Below are 16,678 nucleotides of genomic sequence, written 5' to 3'. Positions count from 1 at the left end.
CCTGGCTGGTTGGCTCACTAGTAGAGCATCAGCCTGGCATGTGGATGTCCCAGGTTTGATTCCCAGTCAGCGCATATAGAAGCACCCATCTGCTTCTCTACCACTCCCCCTCTTGATTCGCTCTCTCTCTCTCTTTCTCTCCCCCTCTTGCAGCCATGACTCAATTTAAGTGAGTTAGCCTTGGGCATTGAGGACAGCTCCATGTCCTCTGCCTTAGGCTCTAAAAAAAGCTCAGTTGCTGAGCAACAGAGTAAAGCCCCAGATGGGCAGATCATCACCCCCTAGTGGGCATGCCGGGTGGATCCCGGTCGGCACACATGCAGGAGTCTGTCTCTCTGCCTCCCCTTCTCTCACTGAATTGAATTTTAAAAAGAAAGAAAGAAAGAAAATGAGCTTACTGTGGATTTAGCCTACTCTAATCTCCTTGCCGGTTTTTTCTGGGTGATTTCATGTACATGTGTGCTCAGGAGTAAGTGAATTTTCATGGCTTCTTACACCCATGGAACATTATCTCTAATAGCTAAAGTATAGCTAATTGTCAGTAAATGCTTGCTGAAGGAATAACTAACAAAAATATTAACTAATTATAACTAAACTAAGGAATGAAGGTGTTTGTTATTCCTTGAAAAATGATGACTTCTACAGCAAAGGAAGCAAATACTGAAGTTGAGATCGAGGCTCAGGTTCACTGAATAAGTATTCAGAGAGTTCATGGAACTAGTTCCTTTGAAACATATGTTTTGTAGATCTAGGCCTTTTCAAAAGCAGCTGTCTTGCTATTAATTCATTGTCACCTGCATAACTGTGTAACATTGGAAGTTAAAATTATGTTATATTACCAATAGTGGAAATTAAGGCAGAGAGCTCCTCCCTCTGATCTGAAGTCTAAAATTGAAAATGAACTTTTTAAATTAACCTCTGCCCCCCCATTCATTATACCTTCTTTCAACATCTAGAAAGGACTAGGAAAAATAATTCAGTAAGAGTAATTTGAAAAATAATTCAAGAATAATTAAGATACTGTACTTCAATCTAATTCATAAATATTATAAGCCTGAACTCTACTCTGGGAAATACACCTTGAAAAGTATTCACAGCCTTCCCATTTTGTCTGCACGTGCTTCTCCAGGCCCCATCCTCTCCATCCCTTTATCTCCAGCTACGTTGAACCACTTTCTGACCCCTGATGAGTTGACTTGTGAGCATCAGTTTTTCTGATCCTGTTTATGTAACCCTCTGCTGAAAAACTGCTCTCCTTTTGTTTCACCCATGAAAATCGTCCAGCTTTGTTCAGACACTTCCTAATTTCCCAGGCCAGGTTTGAGGACTTCTTCCTCTGTTTCTTGTCTGTACTTCTGCAATAGCACATGTTTCATTCTTTCTTCACTTGATAGTTGAGCTGCTTGCTTCAACTGTAAGCTTCTTTAGAGAAAGAGCTAAGCTGAGTTATTGGTAGCTCCCACACACCATCAGCAGCTCCAAAGCATCAAAAATAGATAAAAATCATTTATTTGATTCTTAGGCAATTTCAGATCTGTTTTGCTTTTATCATCTCTGGCTCAGAGGGTATTTTGGTCTCTTAAAGATTCATAATTCCTTCTGATCCTGACAAATCTTTTTCCTCACTCTGCAGAAACACTTCCCTATGACTCTTTCTGGATCAGACAGTCCTGTTATATTTAGTTCTAAATTCTTTAATTCCTTTAAAAAATAGTATCATAAAAGAATTAATGAAAAATGTATGAACTTACCTATTCAAGATTATCTGGGCAGATATAGTGAATACAAAAATGTTATCTTAGCTGGAATGTAAAATAAGTAGAAGGTATGAGTGTTAACCTCAGAAAGCTAATAATATAGTTGAGTAAACAAGAGATTACATATAAGAATCAAGTAGGATCACAAAAAAAAAAGTGAGTGATCAAAGTGCACAAAGAGTACCTAAAACAGAGGAGATGAATCAAAGTAAATTATTGGAGCCCAGTTGGGAATGTGTTGGAAAGAGTTTGACAGGAAATACCAGACAGGAACTGGATGGGCAAAATGTCACATGTCTAGAAGTGATGGAAAGCATATCCATTTGGCTGCCTCTCACAGCCTGGTTGCATAACAAGTTATCAGGTTGGTTAAATTGAATCATATTCTCTATTACGTCAAGTAGGATGATGAAACTTGTGAGGGGTAATAACCAGGTCACTTATTTCCAGTGTAATTGCTTTGGGTTTTTACTATCACCAACAGGGACCTCTCTAGCAATATGATAACAGAGCTACCAGCCCACATTTTTAAAGACCTGAAGCTTCTACAAAAACTGTAAGTTCTTCTTACAACTGTCATCAGATTTAAATGGGAACATCTTAAGCTTCAAAAATAATAACATCCTGATTCTTTTTTTCTTCTTTCCTTTAATGGTACAAAAGGAACCTGTCGTCCAATTCCGTCTTGTATCTCCACAAGAACCAGTTTGAAAGTCTTAAACAACTTCAGTCTCTGTAAGTGAAATATGACATGTGTTAGTTTAGTGGATGTACTTCACTTAAAAACACAACTGGTTCATATGGGAAAATCTAATCAGACAGTTTTCATAGAGAATTAAATTTTTAACTACTTTGTTATTAAACCTTTGGTGAAGAACAAATTGTGAAAGACTCACTGCCTTTTCTCTTTCCTCCAGCAGTCCACTTGCTATCAGTCTACAGGGCATACTTTTTACTTTTCAATCATTAAAGGAAAAAAATTATCCCACAAAGATGAAGATTTAGATAATTAATTTTGTTTAGTATTTTAAATTTTCAAGAATATTAGGCTACAAATCATATCAAGAACTCTACCAGTCGTCCTTTGTTCTTACACATACTGTACTATCCAATCTCAACCTAAAGCCTTTCTTCATTTACTTCAAAAGACCAAGACTTAATGTCACTTTTTATTCTTGTTAAATAGCTTTCTACTGAAATGATGCAAGATCTAAGTTATCTCATCACAGGTGTTAGTGAGCACCCACTGGTGTAAAGGACTTGGTTATTGCTCTCAAGAAGCTAGAATATTAAAAACCAAAAAATGTCAATAATACATTGTTCTTAAATATAAGAACAGACAGAATGTGGACAAAAGGACTCTTCCTTTCACTCATCACATACTGAATTCTGAAAAGCAAAATATCAAGTTACCACATCATGCCTTTCTGAAAAGTCAAAGTCATAACTATTTACTTCAACTTTTCTTTCTCTGTTTCTTTTCTTTCTTTGTCTCATTTATTTTTTCTAAAGATACATTTACATATTTATTTCACATTCATTGGCCACCAACTTATATTTATAGCATTTGCTTGGCATAAGGCACTCAAGATATAGTGATTTTGGCTATTTTAGAAACTATAAACTCTTAGTCAAATAATTACACTATTCATGCAAAGCAAAACTGTGATCCAGGAGAAAGCTAGAGAGCAAAAGAAAGAAGAGGGGAAACCCTTTCAAAAGGACTCAGCATTGCCTGCAGGAGATACCCTGTAAAGGCTCAGTACCATCATTGCTCCACTAAACTTTGTTTCTGGTGGCCAAAGAGCAAGGTGATTCTTCTGCAAAGGACTCACTGGGCAAAGGAAGACTTAAAGCTACATCAAGAAGTCCTTATTCAGATTAGTCAGAAAGAAATGGGGTGAGAATCAAACATCTTTCACAGTAACTTTTACAAGTAAAAGGCTACTGTCATTTTAGCTTGTCCTCTCTCCAACTATGGTTCCTGAAAGAGACACACTCCCTTCATACATGCCTTTCAAAGAGGTCTTCAAAGAACTCTGTATTGAAGAAGCATCTGGATAAATGAGGAGTACAAGGGTTATGATTGGAGCCTTCTTAAGGACACCTCTGGGGCTAGAAGAATTAAAGGATTCTGCTTCCCACGCTTGTCTTAGAAAACAATTATCTTGAATTGGAACTCCTTTTATTGCTTCCCTGCTCTCCCCCATAAAGACATATAAGCCAGAAAAAATGACTGTATTTAAATCCAGATTCTCACAAACTCACTAAATGGTGTTTGCTGGTTGGGCATAGCAGCTCCTGTCAGAACTCCTCTAACTCACATCACAGTTTCTAAAATCAAACCATCAAACCCATTCATAATCACACAAATCACCACTGCTGTTTTTAAATCAAAGAAATGAATGGAAGTGTTGTATTAGAATACAGTTTTGCATAGGTAGTGATAAAATGAGCTCCGACGTACAGGAGGCATAAAGAAAAATGGCAATTTTCTAAGATAGCTTACTGTGAAATTCTCATCCTACTTTGAATTGGTAGCATAGGGTTTTGAAGAGTGATATTTAGGATGTGACAAAGAAGGTAGTTACTAAAAAGTGAAATCCTGAAAACATGAAACCTGTTGTGTCTGTTTTCCAGAGACCTGGCAAGGATAGAGATTCCAAATATAAACACACGCATGTTTCAGCCCATGAGGAATCTTTCTCACATGTATGTATGTATGAAAGAGTGGAGAAGACCGCATGGTGGAATGTCACAGGTGTTCTAGTGCAAACTGTCTCATGTGTCACTGCAATGTGTTTTTGTACAAGAAAAAAGTCTTTTTATTGAGAACGTTTTAATTTTGTCACCTTTGGTCCCTGTTCAAATAGAATTCAATATTATGATGTGCCGACATGAATGACACTTCTCCCTGGAAACACGCTGTTTATCCAATTGAGGCCCAATGAGAGATCAGGGTACCAGAGTGCCACACATTACACAAGACGAAGTCACTGGCTCAATGGTACTCAGGAGACCTGGGAACATTAATTCACCTCTCATGAATGAGCAGTCGGCTGCTCTAAGATTTGAGCCCTTAGGAAGAAAGGTGCTTATGTAAATTCCAGGTGTTGATACTGTTACTATGTGCACTTCAGAATGGAGGTAATTAATCTTTATAAGTAGTTTTTGATAAGTCACTTGAATATATTTGACTAAAAGTGCACTGTGTAAGTTGTATTAATATATGTGTTTATGACATGATTATTTCTCCATCGACCATGTAATCTCTGTGTTCATGATTTCAAAAATTAACTGTTGCTATCTACAACAATAGGGAGAATTCAAAATAAGCTTACAAGTTGGGTGCAGCAAGTGCCTGAAATGGTTGGTGTGGAGGCGCTCTCCTGAGAAAACATTTAGTTTGTGTCTGTGCTGTAGGTGTGATTACTAAAGGAAACTGTTTGATGCATGCCCGCCCATGTGGTTTCCACAATTTCTCTTATGTGGCACCAGTAGAGACATATTTAAGGAGGCTCTCATTTCCTTGTTGCAGGTAGAATGTGAAATCTTAGAATAGAGAGTTTCAACCTTTTTAGAACTCAGTAGAGAGCCTTCGGTTGAGGTCAGCAGGACCCAACAACTAACAGAAAATGTGTTAACTTAGGTCCCTTACTAAGTGGCTCAGTTCTTCTTCCAATGTCCTTGTCCACACTTACTAAGTCACTTCCACTCCATGTCCCACTCTCTACTACCACCAGTGCCACAGTCACAGTGGGAGGGGAAGCTGAGTCATGACAGACACTAGCTGATTCTACCTGAAGACAGTGGACATAATTTACAAAAAACTGAGAGGTCAAGTGAATGCCCCAGGGAAGGAGGGGAAAACAAGAGAATTATAAGTCAAGTTCCCTTAACTGGGTAGATGATATCAGGAAAAGAGATTGAAAGCTGCTCGGGAGCAGGGATTGCCTCCAATTTTTCTTCCTGACATCCCAGCACTAAATTATGCGTCATTTATGAACTCATCTAGGAAGTGTGCCAGCCACTCTTCTAGACCTGAGCACATAGAATGACCAGGAGAAACAAGTGTCTGCCCCATGGAGTGTTCAGGTAGCTTTAGGAAACGGAAAACAAGCATGTAAACAAGTAGCTAATAAATGCTCTGAAGACAAGTATGGCAAGTTGAAGGGATAGAGAGAGAGACGTTGATGGTCCACAGAGAAGTCAGAATGATGTGACATTCATTCTAGCAGACCTTAATGGAGGGAGGGAGCAGCACTGAATATATGAGGAAAGAAAGAAGAATTTTCTAAGCAGAGGGAATAGAAACAGCATTATACAGAAAAGGGGTGTAACTGGTTGCCTGAGGATAAGTGGAAGCCTGGTGTGTCTGGGTGGAGTGAGGCAGGAAGTAAAAGAGGAAGGGAGATCTGGGTAGCCGGGGTCCCATCACGGGAGACCCAGCATCTGTGGCAAAGTCAAGCTTTGTTTAACATGCTGGTCTACTAACTGGATGAGAAAAGAAATGAAAAGAATTAGAAGAAAAGAGACAACCTAAGAGAGGTAGCAAAAAATTCAAATAGAATGACTTTTATGGAAGAAAATCCTAAACACACAAGTTTGGGGAATGGCAATACACCAGACGACCTTTCCAATTCAAACACTTGACCATCCCACACACTTGGATCATAAATAGATCAATCACAAACCTATGTTTTCCTCTAGAAATTAAGTCTTTTCAGTCCCTGGGAAGACATCTGTGTTTCAGGCAGCTGCTCTTCCTCCTAGCTCCAGAGAGACTGAGTTTTCCTGGTTTTCTGGTCTCAGACCCTCCGTCCAGCCAGGGACATGGGGCTAGTTGAAATGAGTATATTTAAAACTAAGGGCAAGACAAGAAAGTTTTTAGTGAGCTACCATAGGTCCTTTGTATCCCAAACCCAAACCCCTGAATGTTTTCTCAAGACCCATTTTAATGTTTATTTTACTGATTTTAGAGAGAGAGAAAGGAAGAGACAGTATGTTCCTGTGTGTGCCCTGATTGGGGCTTAAACCAGCAAACTCTGCATTTTGAGAAAATGGTCTAACCAGCTGAACTATCCAGCTAGGTCAACAATCTACTTTTATAACACCCTAGAGAAGAATCCAACATGATGGGGACTTCACATTCTCATGTCCTGCCCTGACTCACCTCAGACAAGCCACGGAATTTCTATGTTCTCTAGGTTCATTTTTAAAAGTAGCACCCTGCCTAGAGTAACATGTAGAACTACTAAATTGCATAATCTCTGTTAAACAAAAACAAATAGACCTGGTGAAGGTGCACATCGAACAGAGCTGCAGCCCTGATGGGATTGCAACTGTGTCATTGCGATCGAGTAACTCTTTTTTTCCCTTTGACTTTAGTTATTTCAAAAACTTTCGATACTGCTCCTATGCTTCCCATGTCCGAATATGTATGCCCTCGACTGACGGCATTTCTTCATTTGAGGACCTCTTGGCTAACAATATCCTCAGAATCTGTGTCTGGGTTATAGCTTTCATAACCTGCTTTGGAAACCTTTTTGTCATTGGCATGAGATCCTTCATTAAAGCTGAAAACACGACTCACGCTATGTCCATCAAAATCCTTTGTTGTAAGTATGCTTCTTTTTGCATAGATCGAAGATATCATCTGTGATCTGTAAACTAGATATATACTGGCCTTCAACCAATGGAATTTAATATAAAGTATATATGTCAGGCAATAATTTTAAAGTAAGATAGTGCTATTATCTTTGGCTGCTCTGTTCTAGATTGGATGAGTTTTCAGGAATCTAGTACCCACTTCTGGGGCTTATGTCTTAGAAATGGGATAACAGGGAGCCGAAGAATCAAGGGATGAATTCTGGAGTACAAGTTGTGAGTTAAAAAATGAAACTTTGTTTAACCCTCAATTACAATAACACCCATGTAAGTCAAGCCCAGGAAATTATTCTTTTTAATAATTATGTAAGCAATACTCACTTACTCTTCAAAAACTAGCTCCCTCCAACTACCCTCACCAGCTTTTTTTTTTTAATTATGAAACTAAGACACAGTGTGGTACTTAGAAGTATTATGCCTTTTGAAATCCATTGGCTTCTAGATACTCTTGTGGGTGTTCATATTAGTTCATTTAATAGAGAATGAAGGAAGTAGACCTAATCAGAAAACTAACACAGAAGTGGTGGAAGCCACCACCATACCCTTTATCCATTTCTTAATAGGTGCAGATTGCCTGATGGGCATTTATTTGTTCTTCATTGGCTTTTTTGATATAAAATACCGTGGGCAATACCAGAAGTATGCATTGCTGTGGATGGAGAGTTTACAGTGCCGCCTTATGGGTGTCCTGGCCATGCTGTCCACCGAAGTCTCTGTCCTGCTGCTGACATACTTGACTGTGGAGAAGTTTCTGGTCATTGTCTTTCCCTTCAGTAACATCCGTCCTGGAAAACGGCAGACCTCAGTCATCCTCATTGGCATCTGGATTGTGGGATTTTTAATAGCAGTGATTCCATTTTGGAAGGAGGATTATTTTGGAAACTTTTATGGAAAAAATGGAGTATGTTTCCCACTTTATTATGACCAAACCGAATATATTGGAAGCAAAAGGTATTCTCTTGGAATTTTTCTAGGTAAATGATATTTTTCATTTTCTAGACAAATGTAATTTTGACAGAAATACCATAAATTTTAGGAAACACATGTTTATTCATATCAGAAAGTAAATTAATATAGACAAGGCTATGTCTCTTCTTTTAAAAAGTTCTTACTGTGTATTTACAGAATTTTTCCTATTGAACTTTTTATTATTATAGAGACTTAGCGTGAAAAAAGAATACCATACTGTCAGGATCTCTGATGGTATTTTTATTATCTGTCAGACCTTGGATGTCATATTCTTATGCAGGGACTATGAGCTGAAGGAATTCTAGGTCACTTGGTTGCTCTCTCACTCTACCAAATAACTTGAGATCATTTTTTTACAGTCTAGATATGAGTTAAATAAATAATAAAAATAAAATTCTGGAAACTCACTTACAGGAGATTATCTGAGTGGAAATTCCAGGAAGGTTTATTGCCTTTGGTAAATGCTGCTCAAACATTAACATCATAAGGATGTTTCATAAAACTCTTCGTCTTTTCATTTTTTCAGTGCCCCCTGCTTTTTAAGAAAGGAAGGCCATATCTTCTGTTACAAATGAAGGAGAAGCTTAGACCTTTAAGGTTCAAAACCTTTTTAATCATCTACTAGGTATCTCAAGTGCTTAAAATTAAGGCCATCTTCATGTCCTCTAGTTAAGGCAGTATTATCATTCTAATTTCCTCTTCTCATCTTTTCCTCCCATCTAACTGGTCAATGAGCTCTACTGTCCTTTCTTTTCAAAATATGCCTCTGCTTTCTATTTCTTCTAGTGTCTCAACCCACTGCTACCTCCTTTCTTTAGAAACCTTACTACCTGATCCCTGAATTACATTACCCGTGACTGATCTTTTGTCCTCTGAGCCCTTCTCTCCTATTCATGGGGTCACTACCCTGGGGACTGAAAGACTTGTGTATGTCTCTGCTCAGAGGATTTTGATGACACCTTGCTTCCACCAAGATCAAGTGTAAATTAGTTACTTAAAGCTCATCTCAAAATGTCCCTAGCTACTGTTCCCAGCTCTTCTCTTCTTCCTCTGAAAAAATAAAGCACCCTATTTGCACCATTTTAATAATACTCCTTACATACTACCCTGTTTTATAGCTATTTATTTTCATGACTATGACCTTCCTAGGATAATGTAAGCTGTTCCAAGCATATGTGCACTTCATAGAGAGCTTCTCACACTCACACACACACACACACACACACACACACGCAATGTTATGTTACCTTATGTTACTTTATGTTACATTCATTGGTCCAGTATGAGTTCGTGAAGCACTTATTACAGGCCAAGCACTGTTTTGGGCATTGAAGGTACAACAGACCTCTAGCCAGAAAGGAGGGTGGAGACAAGTAAACACATTTTCATGTTAGAGGCTGACAAATGCATGAAGAAGTAGTGCAACATGTGCGAGGACCCCAGATCTGGGTGCCAGGGAGGCTTCCCAATGGAAATGAACCCAAACTAAAGCCCATAGAAGGAGGCATTAGCTATGAGAAAACAGATGTTGTAGTCAGGAAAAGGCAGGACTTAGAGGCCCAAAAGCCAGGGAATGGGCCAAGATGGAGGTCAAAAGAAGTTTCAATCTTATCTATAAGGTGTCGGGGTTAGTCAAAAGGGTTTTGGCACCTGTGGTATATTCTGGATAGATAAAATAAAAAGATAGTAACTCTCTGTCTGTCTGTCTGTCTGTCTCTCTCTCTCTCTCTCTGAGAGGAGCCCTCGAGCCCTTTATCATCTTAAAGACATAATAAAAACATACAATTTTTTAAATTTAATTTTACATTTTAGAATAAATTAGATATAGACAGAGTTTCAAGGATAGCACAATTTCCCTATACCCATCACTCAGTTCCCCTGAAGATAACACCTCACATGCTTATGGTGCCCCCAGAACACACACTTTGGTCCTTTCTGTAAGTCTGTTTTCAGCATGTTCAGAATGTGTACCAGAGGACTATCTTTAACAGTCATTTTATTTTATTCTCAACTTTCTAACAAAAGGCCTAAGATAAATCAATCTCAAAAAATTCTTTCATATGGTTTTATAAGACTCCATAAACAATGAAAAGTTTTGAATAAAAACAACATCTTGAATTTAGAGTATTTTCCCCTAGACTTCAACAGTCTTCCATACAGTCTAAGTCAGATGAACATATTTTAACAACTTTGATATTATATGCAAATTTTACATTCACCACAAGTATAAGTAACTCTTGTGACTCAAAGTGTCAAAGTGACTAAGAAGTTGGCATATAGGATAATGATGTAAAGTGAGAATCTTCTGAATATATTAAACTCCAAAAGAATAATTCATAAAGTTGAATTTTAATTATTTTCTTAAAACAAGTCTACAAGATTTTGAAATTTAGTTTAAATGACTATAAGCAATCTGAAGAAAAGTAAACAAAAACTTAATTTTTGTTCTATGCATTATTTTTTTATTTAATACCAAAAAGCATGAAGAATAATGTTTCTGAAGCTATTATCTTCTTTCTATACCAAGGTTATCTTACTCATATTTATAAGATAATAGGTCATCCTTATTCTTTGAGTTATACATAAGATTACAGTAACCCCTTAAGGCTTTGAATTTTCAGAGAGCTAACAACAAAAATAGCTTTTTCCTGCCTTGAACAACTAACACTTGCCTCATGATACCCAAATCTGAATTTCAGAAGTCTGGAATTCTTTAGAAATGGTTTATGTATTTGAAATTTCTTTCTGATCTGGCAAACCTGATTCCTTTAGTTTATTCTAGCTTATAACCTTGAACTCAGGGTTTCAGATGAATACCACTGAACTGATACCAAAGAGTGCTTCTTGGAGGTGAGGGGAAGAGACACCATGTCAGATGTCTCAGAAAAACGGTATTTTCACTGCAGACGTTTACTCCTTAGGTGCTAAAAACTGTACTTTTCCCAACAGGTGTGAACTTGCTGGCTTTTCTCATCATTGTCCTATCCTACGGTATTATGTTCTGTTCCATTCAAAAAACGGCCTTGCAGACTTCAGAAGTAAGGAACCACATTGGAAGAGAGGTGGCTGTTGCAAACCGTTTCTTTTTTATTGTGTTCTCTGATGCCATCTGCTGGATCCCCGTGTTTGTGATTAAAATTCTTTCCCTCTTCCGAGTGGAAATACCAGGTCAGTCCCTCCTCCCATTCCCAAGTTCATAGTGCCTACAAAGCTCCATAAATGCCCCATAAATACCTACAATTTCAATGCAAACAGTTATTATTTTTCTCAGTGTTTCATACTCAGTGTTTTAAGACAATCTAGACAAGGATAATAAAGAACAGGAGTGAGAAAAACAAAGTCTTAGTGTCTTGCTTTAACCTGAGCAAGATAATGGTTCTTGACCAAGAGTATACATAAAAAATCAAAATATTCATGCCCAGGTTATACACTAAGCCTTGGAATTTAGTCCATAGGGGCTGTGGCCTCTACAGGGGTGTTTTGGACAAGGCTCCCTGTGATTCTGACGCACACATCCCTGACTAAGAACCACAGTCTGTGTCACGGTCCTGGCCAGTGGTCATCACACTGGGCTCTTGGAGCATTAGGTGGTCCGTGGGAGGCCAGGTTCCTGGCTCACTCCCCTACTTCAACTGGAGAAAATAACCTCTCATTGATTATAACTGTACTTGAAGCTTGTCCTGGGACCTAGAAATTATACCAAGCTAGGGGCCACCTAAAACTTTAGCCCAACTCTCTGAAACAGTTTTGAGATCATATTCAAGTCATTGCTTCAGCCTTTTGCAAATCTACTAGGAGAGTTTATCCAGAGAAGAAATTGTTTCTTATGCATCTTGGCATCTCAGTGTCAAGTTTGTGGTTGACATGTCAGAAGCCCTGATAAAAGAGTGATGACTGTACAAGCAACAATTTTTGTCCCTCTGGCATGTGCACAAAATCCTGAGAGACCTTCTCAAATGCCTGACTGCAAAAAGGACACATGTCATTTCACAGAATCCTCTCAACAAGTGAACTTAGTCCCACAGCAGGACATAGCTGTCCTCGAGCCATGGGAGAGTTGGGAGTGAAGATTAGGATGACTAGTTGGGGGCCTCTGCAGGATGGCAAGGGCAAAAGCCACAAGAATATATGAGCTCACTTAGGCAAAGTCAGTTGTATGCCAAGAACAGAGTGAATTTACTATTCCTGGTGACAGATGGGGACATTGATGAGCAGTCTCTAGTATACCACAACTTCCTGAACATTTCAATTATATCCTAACATTTCAAACTCAACAAGACTGAAATGTCCTATGTTTGCCATTGCTCATGGAATAAAGTCCACATGCTGAGATTAGCATTAAGACTGGAGACTTCACATGGGTGGTGAACACATGATACAATGTACAAGTGATGTATTATAGAATTGCACATATAAACCTATGTAATTTTATTAACCAATACCACCCCCAATAAATTCAATTTTTTAAAAAAGACTTTATTTCCACTTGCTCCACCTTCATATATTCTGTGATCCAGGTCCATTAGAATAATTTCTTTAGATTTTTTTCCCCTGAACTTTTTTTATGCCTTGCTTTTGTGAAGCTGTTCCTTCCACCCAGATTATACTTTCCACCTGTAAGATTCTTGCCTACAAAATCTCCTTCTCATCCTCCAAGGTTTAAGCCAGGCACTCCCTCTTCCACGGTACCATTCTAGACCTCTCCTAACCCATCCCACCAACTCCACTGGTGAAATATCCATTCAATTTTGTTTACAACTCACTTATTAGCCTCATATGAACTACCTCATAGCAGCATTATTATTTTCATGTATCCATGAGGAAGGGTCATGCCTTGTTCATTTTTTTCACAGTATTTTAACATAGTATTATTAAATAAATGCCTTTTGACTAAAGATGCTCAGTGAGTCCCTAGTTTCTCCTTATAGAGAACTTTGTGTGGTATCTACTCCTAGTATATTCTATGAGCATTTGTAAGGCTTCACACAAAAGAAATTCACAAAGTTTGGAGATATGCTGGGTTTTGTTTTTCAAATCGTCAGACTCCCTTCTGAATAAGACACATGGAATATTAGGGCAAAACAGTCTCCCGAACTGAGCTAAAACCAAAGTCTGATCTGACCCTGGACCAGATGTCTCCTGAACACTGTTCTACTGATTACAAACTTTCTTCACTTTCTTATTTTCCTAAAGAAAGGCAAGAAAAACAAGAAAAACACATTATACATAGTTTATGAAATGTTTTCACATATTTTCTCTCATTTAGCCTCACAACAACCTACAAGGTAGTTACTGAAATTCAGAAAAGTTAAATGATAGAGAGCTACCTCTAATTTATGGCTCTTATACTCTTCTGACAAAGAGATTTTCAATTTGGTGAGAGAAAACTTAAATGAATGAGGTAGCCCACTTAGAAGTAGCATGGACCACAAAATGTTATGAAAACATTATGAAAAACTTCTGTTTTCCACACTTTGTTTTCTTTTACAGGCACAATCACTTCCTGGGTAGTCATTTTTTTCCTGCCAGTAAATAGCGCCCTGAACCCAATCCTCTACACACTCACAACCAGCTTATTCAAGGACAAATTGAAACAGCTGCTACACAGGCACCGAAGGAAATCAGTTTTCCAAACTAAAAAAAAAAGTTTATCTACATCCATTGTGTGGACAGATGACTCCTCCTCCCTTAAACTCGGGGTTTTGAACAAAATAACTGTTGGGAACAGTATAACAAAACCAATATCTTAGTAATGGTTGGGGATCACTGGACTTCCAATGGACTACCTACTCAAAAGTGCTGCATTTGGAAGACGACCCTGCAATGCTTTTTATCTTTACCAATGGCAAACCCTCCTGCATGGAGGACACAGTAGAATGACTCTGGCACTGTGCCCAGTGGCAGCCATACTATCTATAAACTGTGAGAAGAACTACTCCAAGTCTTTCTCCCTTTCCATTCTGGAAGCAACAAAGAGAATCCAGGTACAGAAGGCTGACATGCACTTGGTTTCCATCTGGTCAACACTCACATGTTGGCACTGCACTCTCTGCTTTTAAATTGAGTTGCACTGTCCATAAAATAAAAAACATTGCCAATATCTAATTCCAGTGTGGCCAGAATAACATACGCCTAACATCTATCTGCTTGCTTTTTCAATAAAATCATCAGTATCCCACTGAAATGATAACAAAGGATTTCTGAGATTTTCACCCACCTTAAGTCTTCTGCCTTTGGAAGCCAATGGAGTAGCAACTAATAAAAGAGAACTTCCAACAAGGTTGCTATATCAAACATGTGACCAGAGAGATACACTGACTAAGCCTGGTACTATTCACCTTCTTAGCTTTTCTTTACTGTCAGAAGTGCTGAGATCTCACACAAGATATTTTTCTTAAGGGTGCCCAAGCGACAAGCACCCAAAGTTACATTTTAATATTGTTTAAGGATAACTTCTTTACAGTAGTATCTCTATTTTTGGCAAGTCCTGCCTTCATAGAACACACAGAGAGGTGGCATTGTTGGGAAAATGGCTGGTTTGGTCTTGCTCACTGTTGTATCGGCTGCAAGCACTTTGCTTGATTAGTACGTGAGCACATGGCCACACCACATATGCATAGCCTATATAAGGCTATGGGTGCTTTTGCTCAGGGGGATTGTGGATGGCAGGTTGTCTGCCCGCCACTGTGAGGAGCCATATTTGCTGTTTGTTTGCCTGAGAAGCAGTTTCCCCCTGCCTGTTTGCTCATCTGCAGTTGCAAGGCTCTATTAAACAGAATGGCCTAATGCTTTTCAGCTCCACAATTTCTCTACTGTCTGCCCGAATCCAATGTGGTACCTGTCTGGCCTTGACCACCAGCATTACATCTGGAGTAGTTGTCAGGATTTAGAGCAGGTTGGTATGAAACTGCCAACACCCTTGAAGGTTGGAATAGAGGAGTGACTGTTCCCAGTGGCTCTCTTTGCTGGGGCCTTGGACTGGGTGCTTTTTACAGCCCTGCAAAAAGAAACCAAGAGCTCTGTGTGAGAGGCCACCGAGTTTGAGAACTCCTGAATGAGCTTCAGACCAAGCGCTGACAGTGGCAAGAACTGCAACTGTTGCTAGAAAAGGAGATTGACCACTTTTGAGAGCTTCAGTGTGGGGTGCAGGCTGAGCACCAATGGTGTCTGGAACTGGAACGGCTGCTGAAGAAGAAATTGCAGTTTCTTGAGCTGCAGTTTGCCCTAGAAGCTGAACGTTGGCACTGGCAGTTTTTAGAGAAACAGCTGCAGGTTAAGGAGCTCAAGTTTCAGCTTCACGCCAAGAGGCTGCAGCCTCACAAGCTGAAGCAGGCTCCGAGGATGGAGCAACATTCGTGCCAGCAGAGTGGCTCTGAGTCGGTGGAGCAGGCATTTACGATTCTTCTGAGGAGGAGGTTCAGGCTGACACTGCCACTGCCGTCTGCAGACTCAGAGCCTGGCCAGTGGTCACCCAAATAGGTAAAAACCCAGCAGCCAAGAGCATCTCAGGGCCAGCCTATCAACGTGGTTACACAGATGGTAGCAGATTTGGGGGAGCTGTAAGCAGCACAGAATTATAACGCTGTGTGGGCTGCTGTCTATGCTGCTCCTCCATGACTAAAAAGAGAAACAGGCCTGTAAAGGTTATCCAAACTCAGATATGAGTAGATTTGATTGCAGCTGGGGCTGTTAGGGAGAAATTAGATGGCAAGTCTAAAGTCTTGTTGGAGCTTTGGTGGCAGCTTCAGTCAGAACAGAGGTTCTGAAAAAGTGAAAAAGTGGGGGGAGCAGATGGCCCCAGCATCTGCCAGGAAAATGGCTGGCCTTCAGATTGCATGGTTACAAGATTACTTGTTGGAGACATCTGTGAAAGAGGAGGATCCCAAAAACCCATTATCCCAGTTTGAATAGGGGGAAGGCCTAGTGACCCATCCAACAAGGATGGTCTAGGGACTGGAGAGCCCATGTGAAATTCACATTCTTCAATGGACATAGCCCTGGACCAGGGGTCCCCAAACTTTTTACACAGGGGGCCAGTTCACTGTCCCTCAGACTGTTGGAGGGCCACCACATACAATGCTCCTCTCACTGACCACCAATGAAAGAGGTGCCCCTTCCAGAAGTGCGGTGGGGGCCAGATAAATGGCCTCGGGGGCCGCATGTGTCCTGTGGGCCGTAGTTTGAGGATGCCTGTGCCTGGACTATAGAGGCCCTCCCGTCTACCCTGGTGTAGAAAGTTAGAGGTTAGCCTTTAGTTGAAGCCCTGGGCAAAGTGCTAAGGGAGA

The 16,678-nt window shown here is 39.6% G+C and overlaps 1 protein-coding gene across 1 annotated transcript in view; it reads left to right on the top strand.

The window, feature by feature from the left end:
* The window catches only part of RXFP2 (relaxin family peptide receptor 2), a 35,148-nt gene extending 21,005 nt beyond the window's left edge, over positions 1–14,143 (top strand). Inside the window, 7 exon segments of the mRNA XM_066254422.1 lie at positions 2,242–2,313; positions 2,421–2,492; positions 4,398–4,469; positions 7,146–7,375; positions 7,988–8,398; positions 11,343–11,561; positions 13,884–14,143. Of these exon segments, the coding sequence (XP_066110519.1) occupies positions 2,242–2,313; positions 2,421–2,492; positions 4,398–4,469; positions 7,146–7,375; positions 7,988–8,398; positions 11,343–11,561; positions 13,884–14,143 (1,336 nt within the window).
* The last annotated feature ends 2,535 nt before the right edge of the window (positions 14,144–16,678 follow it).

Source organism: Saccopteryx bilineata, chromosome 2 (assembly GCF_036850765.1).
Source record: "Saccopteryx bilineata isolate mSacBil1 chromosome 2, mSacBil1_pri_phased_curated, whole genome shotgun sequence".
Classification (NCBI taxonomy): Eukaryota; Metazoa; Chordata; class Mammalia; order Chiroptera; family Emballonuridae; genus Saccopteryx; species Saccopteryx bilineata.
The sequence above is the reverse complement of the archived record's forward strand: the minus strand, read 5'-3'. Positions and strand labels throughout refer to the sequence as shown.